Source organism: Salvelinus namaycush, unplaced genomic scaffold, assembly GCF_016432855.1.
Source record: "Salvelinus namaycush isolate Seneca unplaced genomic scaffold, SaNama_1.0 Scaffold364, whole genome shotgun sequence".
In the NCBI taxonomy this organism is placed as follows: domain Eukaryota; kingdom Metazoa; phylum Chordata; class Actinopteri; order Salmoniformes; family Salmonidae; genus Salvelinus; species Salvelinus namaycush.
This window is the reverse complement of record NW_024060608.1, coordinates 82,865-90,976: the sequence shown is the minus strand read 5'-3', so window position 1 is coordinate 90,976 and position 8,112 is coordinate 82,865. Positions and strand designations below refer to the sequence as shown.

The window sequence follows — 8,112 nt, the reverse complement described above, 5'->3', positions numbered from 1 at the left end:
TGAAAGGTGTATAAACCCTGGATGACTGAAAGGTGTATAAACCCTGGATGACTGAAAGGTGTATAAACCCTGGATGACAGAAAGGTGCATAAACCCTGGATGACTGAAAAGGGGGCGGGGCACCTTCGTGCCCCATGGGCGATATAGAAATACATGTATTAATGTCTACATTCATTTTGGACACATTTACAGACAAATTAATACTTTTAAATTCTATTGTGTGAGCTAAACATAAAATATATACACTGTTTATATACTGAGTGGACAAAGGTTTAAGAACACCTGCTCTTTCCAGGACATAGACTGACCAGGTGAATCCAGGTGAAAGCCAGGATCCCTTATTGTTAACTCCACTTCAAATCAGTATCGATGAAAGGGGCGGAGACAGTGGAGACATGGATTGTGTGTGTGTGTGTGCCATGAATGGGCATGACAAAAGATTAAGTGCCTTTGATGAACGAGGTATGGTAGTAGGTGCCAGGCGCACCGGTTTGTGTCAAGAACTGCAACGCTGCTGGGTTTTTTCTTAATTACATGTAAGAATGTCCTTGAAAACATTTAATTGAAATACTGTAGGATTTCCATTCATTCCTATGGAGGACTGCTCCTAATGGGGAGTGCCAATACGGCCGACCGGTGGCTTCAAAGCCTCTCATTGGCCGATACATAGCAATCCAGGGTTTATATACCTCATAGGTTCCGACCATCAAAATAAAGTTCTGAACTGGTTCGTACCGGTTTATATCGTTCCTTTCTGTTCCTTTTTTAACCTGTGAAAACACTTCTTTTTTTTTTTTACATTTAGCTCATTAAATGATTTCACCAATCAGTGTGGACGGAGCAGCTATGGAGCAGACAAGCTAGTTATATGATGGACAGACAACAAGTGTAGGGCGCGAGATGCGACTGAGACGGGGAGAGACCAAGTAGCTCTGGAGGGGGGAAGGGCAGGTAGGCTTTGCATAAAGCGCTTTGTTGGCGATGTTTGTGGGACTGAAAAACAAATGGCCAGAATTTAAATTAAATTCGCAGTGATTAGAGATTTCTATGAAACATGACCTATAATTAATTACAATATGAGTGAAATCGTTTTCCTTCAAATTTGTATTTATTAAGTATGTTTAAAAGCAGCTTTTCTGTGTTGTTATGGTGTGGGCGTATACCAGTCATTAAAATATTAACGCAAGTAGACTACTGATTGGCCAGCTCATCCTCCTCAGGGAGATGACATCATGTTCTATGAGGAAATAGCAAGAATTTTTTTAAATGGTCTGTTTGGGGGTTTTGAAGTGTTTTTCTTCAATTTATGCTTTGTCCACAAACACACGTATAGGACAAGTCAACAACATTTACATATGAGTTAACAGAATGAACTTTTAAAGTGAGATTTTCACTGGGCAGTTACTTTAAAAGAAAGTTATTAACTGCTTACAACGCAATTAAAATAACGGTTCTGTTCCGGGAAAAGTAGAGATCACTTTCTTTCCTGATTCTGTTTGTGTTTCTCAACTTTTTCCCAGTTTTTGGTTCTGGTCTCTGAGCCGGTTCCTGCTACACACTGGGCGTATTGGAAAGACTGTATGTACTCTCTCATGCCTTTTCAGGTTCCCTAACCGTGTAAAACTCTTTCCACACTGGGAACATTGGAAAGTCTTGTCTCCTGTGTGTATTCTTTCATGTTCCTTCAGATGCCCTAACCGTGTAAAACTCTTTCCACACTGGGAGCATTGGAAAGGTTTCTCTCCTGTGTGTATTCTTTTATGTTCCTTTAGGCTCCCTAACTTGGCAAAATCCTTTCCACACAAAGAGCAATGGTAAGATGTCTCCCCTGTGTGTGTTCTTTCATGCTCCTTCAGATTTCCTAACTGTGTAAAACCCTTTCCACACTGGGAGCATTGGAAAGGCTTCTCTCCTGTGTGTGTTCTGTCATGCATATTCAGGTTCCCTAACAAGGTAAAACCCTTTCCACACTGGGAGCATTGGAAAGGCTTCTCTCCTGTGTGTATTCTTTTATGTTCCTTCAGATGCCCTAACCCTGTAAAACCCTTTCCACACTGGGAGCATTGGAAAGGTTTCTCTCCCGTGTGTGATCTGTCATGCATATTCAGGTTCCCTAATCGTGTAAAACTCTTTCCACACTGGGAACATTGGAAAGGCTTCTCTCCCGTGTGTGTCTTCTCATGCCTTTTCAGGTTCCCTAACAGGGTAAAACTCTTTCCACACTGAGAACAGTGGTGTCGTCTCACTGGTATGGGCATCAATGGGACTGGATCCCCTGAAGTACTCTTCTCACGGTCAGAGTGAGAGTCTGGTCCCTCTCCTGCCAAAGACAAACAGAGTATTTGGTTAAACAGAGAGACCTGAATGAAACCTCCACATGGTTAAACTGTCTTCCTATGAGGTTTAATCTAGACTAGATCCCTCAATGAAATACAGAGTATTTGGTTAAACAGAGAGACCTGAATGAAACCTCCACATGGTTAAACTGTCTTCCTATGAGGTTTAATCACATCAGTCACCAGCTAAATCAATAAGTGAATCGATGATGTCGTCCCCCACAGTGACCGTACGTACATACCCCAACCAGAAGCCATGAATTAAATGCAACATCCGCACTGACCTAAAGGCTAGAGGGCTGCCGCTTTCAAGGAGCGGGACTCTAACCTGGACGCTTATAAGAAATCCCGCTATGCCCTCCGACGAACCATAAAACAGGTAAGGTGTCAATAAAGGACTAAGATTGAATCCTACTACACTGGTTAGTTGGATGTGGCAGGGCTTGCAAACTATTAATGACCACAAGGGAAAGCCCAGCTGCGAGCTGTCCAGTGACACGAGCCTACCAGATGAGCTAAATTACTTATACAGGCACTTTGAGGCAAGCAACACTGAAGCTTGCATGAGAGCACCAGCTGTTCCGGACGACTGTGTGATCACGCTCTCTGTGGCCGATGTGAGTAAGACCTCTAAACAGGTCAACATTCATAAGGCCGCAGAGCCAGACAGATTACCAGGAAGTGTACTCAGAGCATGCGTTGAACAACTGCCAAGTATCTTCACTGACATTTTCAACCCCTGTCCCTGACTGAGTCTGTAACACTTGCAAATAAATTCATTAAAAATCCTACAATGTGATTTTCTGGATTTTTTTTTCTTATTTTGTCTGTCATAGTTGAAGTGTACCTATGATGAGAATTACAGGCCTCTCTCATATTTTTAAGTGGGAGAACTTGCACAATTGGTGGCTGACTAAATACTTTTTTGCCCCACTGTACTCAGTGTAGTGTTTGGTATACTCAGTGTAGTGCTGTAGTGTTTGGTATACTCAGTGTAGTGTTGTAGTGTTTGGTATACTCAGTGTAGTGCTGTAGTGTTTGGTATACTCAGTGTAGTGTTGTAGTGTTTGGTATACTCAGTGTAGTGTTGTAGTGTTTGGTATACTCAGTGTAGTGTTTGGTATACTCAGTGTAGTGCTGTAGTGTTTGGTATACTCAGTGTAGTGTTGTAGTGTTTGGTATACTCAGTGTAGTGTTTGGTATACTCAGTGTAGTGCTTTAGTGTTTGGTATACTCAGTGTCGTGTTTGGTATACTCAGTGTAGTGTTTGGTATACTCAGTGTAGTGTTGTAGTGTTTGGTATACTCAGTGTAGTGTTTGGTATACTCAGTGTAGTGTTTGGTATACTCAGTGTAGTGTTTGGTATACTCAGTGTAGTGTTTGGTATACTCAGTGTAGTGCTGTAGTGTTTGGTATACTCATTGTAGTGTTGTAGTGTTTGGTATACTCAGTGTAGTGTTTGGTATACTCAGTGTAGTGTTGTAGTGTTTGGTATACTCAGTGTAGTGTTTGGTATACTCAGTGTAGTGCTGTAGTGTTTGGTATACTCAGTGTAGTGTTGTAGTATTTGATATACTCAGTGTAGTGTTTGGTATACTCAGTGTCGTGTTTGGTATACTCAGTGTAGTGCTGTAGTGTTTGGTATACTCAGTGTAGTGCTTGGTATACTCAGTGTAGTGTTTGGTGTACTCAGTGTAGTGTTTGGTATACTCTGTGTAGTGTTTGGTATACTCAGTGTAGTGCTGTAGTGTTTGGTATACTCAGTGTAGTGTTTGGTGTACTCAGTGTAGTGTTTGGTGTACTCAGTGTAGTGTTTGGTATACTCTGTGTAGTGTTTGGTATACTCAGTGTAGTGTTTGGTGTACTCAGTGTAGTGTTTGGTATACTCTGTGTAGTGTTTGGTATACTCAGTGTAGTGTTTGGTATACTCAGTGTAGTGCTGTAGTGTTTGGTATACTCAGTGTAGTGTTTGGTATACTCAGTGTAGTGTTTGGTATACTCAGTGTAGTGTTTGGTATACTCAGTGTAGTGTTTGGTATACTCAGTGTAGTGTTTGGTATACTCAGTGTAGTGTTTGGTATACTCAGTGTAGTGTTTGGTATACTCAGTGTAGTGCTGTAGTGTTTGGTATACTCAGTGTAGTGTTGTAGTGTTTGGTATACTCAGTGTAGTGTTTGGTATACTCAGTGTAGTGTTGTAGTGTTTGGTATACTCAGTGTAGTGTTTGGTATACTCAGTGTAGTGCTGTAGTGTTTGGTATACTCAGTGTAGTGTTGTAGTATTTGATATACTCAGTGTAGTGTTTGGTATACTCAGTGTCGTGTTTGCTATACTCAGTGTAGTGCTGTAGTGTTTGGTATACTCAGTGTAGTGCTGTAGTGTTTGGTATACTCAGTGTAGTGTTTGGTGTACTCAGTGTAGTGTTTGGTATACTCTGTGTAGTGTTTGGTATACTCAGTGTAGTGTTTGGTATACTCAGTGTAGTGCTGTAGTGTTTGGTATACTCAGTGTAGTGTTTGGTATACTCCGTGTAGTGTTTGGTATACTCCGTGTAGTGTTTGGTATACTCAGTGTAGTGTTTGGTGTACTCAGTGTAGTGTTTGGTATACTCAGTGTAGTGTTTGGTATACTCTGTGTAGTGTTTTGTATACTCAGTGTCGTGTTTGGTATACTCAGTGTAGTGCTGTTGTGTTTGGTATACTCGGTGTAGTGTTTGGTTTACTCAGTGTAGTGTTTGGTATACTCAGTGTAGTGTTTGGTATACTCAGTGTAGTGGTTGTAGTGTTTTGTATACTCAGTGTAGTGTTTGATAAAATCAGTGTAGTGTTTGGTATACTCAGTGTAGTGCTGTAGTGTTTGGTATACTCAGTGTAGTGCTGTAGTGTTTGGTATACTCGGTGTAGTGTTGTAGTGTTTGGTATACTCAGTGTAGTGCTGTAGTGTTTGGTATACTCGGTGTAGTGTTTGGTTTACTCAGTGTAGTGTTTGGTTTACTCAGTGTCGTGTTTGGTATACTCAGTGTAGTTTTGTAGTGTTTGGTATACTCAGTGTAGTGTTTGGTATACTCAGTGTAGTTTTGTAGTTGTTGGTATACTCAGTGTGGTGTTTGGTATACTCAGTGTCGTGTTTGGTATACTCAGTGTAGTTTTGTAGTGTTTGGTATACTCAGTGTAGTTTTGTAGTGTTTGGTATACTCAGTGTAGTGTTTGGTATACTCAGTGTAGTTTTGTAGTGTTTGGTATACTCAGTGTCGTGTTTGGTATACTCAGTGTAGTTTTGTAGTGTTTGGTATACTCAGTGTAGTGTTTGGTATACTCAGTGTAGTCATGTAATGTGCATTGTTCCTAGATTGACTTTTGTTCGTTTTTATTTAACCAGAGCTAGCGCCCATCTAACACCCATCTAGTTAGATGCTCCTCCCCGTACCTGCCTTCCAGACGCAAAGCATCATGGACGCTGTAGTCATCTCATCTTTCTAACAAATTACATCCTTGTTCGACAAAAGGCTGTTTTATCGCTTATTAGCACAAAAAAAAAAGTTTGGATAACTAGGGCCACAAAATAACTTGCTGTGGAGTCGTGGAGACACAAGCAGTGGATCGTGCCTTTAACAAAAACACAGTCGTGCTCTATCCGTCTTCCCAAGGAAAACTAGTAAGATCATTCTAAAATATATTTCATGGAACGATGAACCATGCTGCCAATTTGACCAGTTGGTGCAGATTACTGTTTTAAGAAGCTCCTCCCTCACAGCTTTTGGCTGGTCAAACGACGAGCCTTGGCCCCGGCGCAACCCGGTTCAGGCCTTGACCCCGGCGCAACCCGGTTCAGGCCTTGTCCCCGGCGCAACCCGGTTCAGGCCTTGTCCCCGGCGCAACCCGGTTCAGGCCTTGTCCCCGGAGCAACCCGGTTCAGGCTTTAGCCCGGCGCAACCCGGTTCAGGCCTTGGCCCAGCGCAACCCGGTTCAGGCCTTGGCCCGGCGCAACCCGGTTCAGGCTTTAACCCGGCTCAACCCGGTTCAGGCCCTGGTCCGGCGCAACCCGGTTCAGGCTTTAACCCGGCTCAACCCGGTTCAGGCTTTAGCCCGGCTCAACCTGGTTCAGTCCAGAGGTATTTAGAGGTTTGGGCCAAGTTTCTGCATTATGGTGCCTTTACATGACATTATGGCAGCCATGTTAGCTCCCCCATTATCAATACATATATACGACTGAACATGACATTATAGCAGCCATGTTAGCTCCCCCATTATCAATACATATATACGACTGAACATGACATTATAGCAGCCATGTTAGCTCCCCCATTATCAATACATATATATGACTGAACATGACATTATGGCAGCCATGTTAGCTCCCCCATTATCAATACATATATACGACTGAACATGACATTATAGCAGCCATGTTAGCTCCCCCATTATCAATACATATATACGACTGAACATGACATTATAGCAGCCATGTTAGCTCCCCCATTATCAATACATATATACGACTGAACATGACATTATAGCAGCCATGTTAGCTCCCCCATTATCAATACATATATATGACTGAACATGACATTATGGCAGCCATGTTAGCTCCCCCATTATCAATACATATATACGACTGAACATGACATTATAGCAGCCATGTTAGCTCCCCCATTATCAATACATATATACGACTGAACATGACATTATAGCAGCCATGTTAGCTCCCCCATTATCAATACATATATACGACTGAACATGACATTATGGCAGCCATGTTAGCTCCCCCATTATCAATACATATATACGACTGAACATGACATTATAGCAGCCATGTTAGCTCCCCCATTATTAATACATATATACGACTGAACATGACATTATAGCAGCCATGTTAGCTTCCCCATTATCAATACATATATACGACTGAACATGACATTATGGCAGCCATGTTAGCTTCCCCATTATCAATACATATATACGACTGAACATGACATTATAGCAGCCATGTTAGCTCCCCCATTATCAATACATGGGGAATATTTAAATTATATAACTGAAGATCTGGAATTATAACAATATTCAAAATGATCCAACATTCTTAATGCATAATAATAACTTATTACATGTCTATAGAGCTTTTCATAACAGTCTCATGTCTCAGGTTCAGCCTAATGGAATTACCTCCATGTTTTGAGGATACAGTGTTTATTTACAATTACATTGTTTACAAACAAAGGAGTAAAACAAGCTTATATTTTAGGTTCTGATGGGGTACGACAGTTGAACTAAGTTCAGTGGACATTTATAAGTTATATTCTCCCAGAATATATTGGCGAGGCCCAGAGCCATTTATTAAAACGATACATTAATTCAACAAGGGCAGTTTGTGACCCTGCTTTTAAGACAATACTCACTGGTGTTAATCAGATCTTCAGTCTCCTCTTCCTCTCCTTCCACCTCCTCTTCATCTCCCAATACGTCTTCCTCCTCGTTTCTTAAGATAGCCTCCTCTTCCACTCTAAAAGGTTCTTCCTCTTCTTTCACTATAACATCCTCCTCTTCCTCCTTTTTAATTCTGAAAGCTTCTACCTCCTCTTCTTCCACTGTGACAGCCTCTATCCCCTCTTCATCTTTCACTCTAAAAGGTTCTTTCTCTTCTTTCACTATAACATCCTCCTCTTCTTCTTTCAATGTGACACCGATAGCCTCCGCTTCCATTCAGAAAGATTCTACCTCATCCTCTTCCACTGTGACAGTCTCTTTACCCTCTTCCTCGCCAAAATGTTCTTTCTCTT

General features: G+C 41.6%; 1 protein-coding gene across 1 annotated transcript; it reads right to left on the bottom strand.

Annotated features, from left to right (window-relative positions):
* Nucleotides 1–758: 758 nt before the first annotated feature.
* On the bottom strand, nt 759–7,874 carry LOC120040578 (zinc finger protein 239-like). Its single transcript, XM_038985671.1, has 2 exons — nt 7,732–7,874; nt 759–2,320 (listed from the first exon to the last, which is right to left on the bottom strand). The coding sequence occupies exon 2, from the start codon at nt 2,256–2,258 to the stop codon at nt 1,506–1,508; it is 753 nt and encodes a 250-aa protein (XP_038841599.1). The 5' UTR covers nt 2,259–2,320; nt 7,732–7,874; the 3' UTR covers nt 759–1,505.
* Between the last annotated feature and the right edge of the window lie 238 nt (nt 7,875–8,112).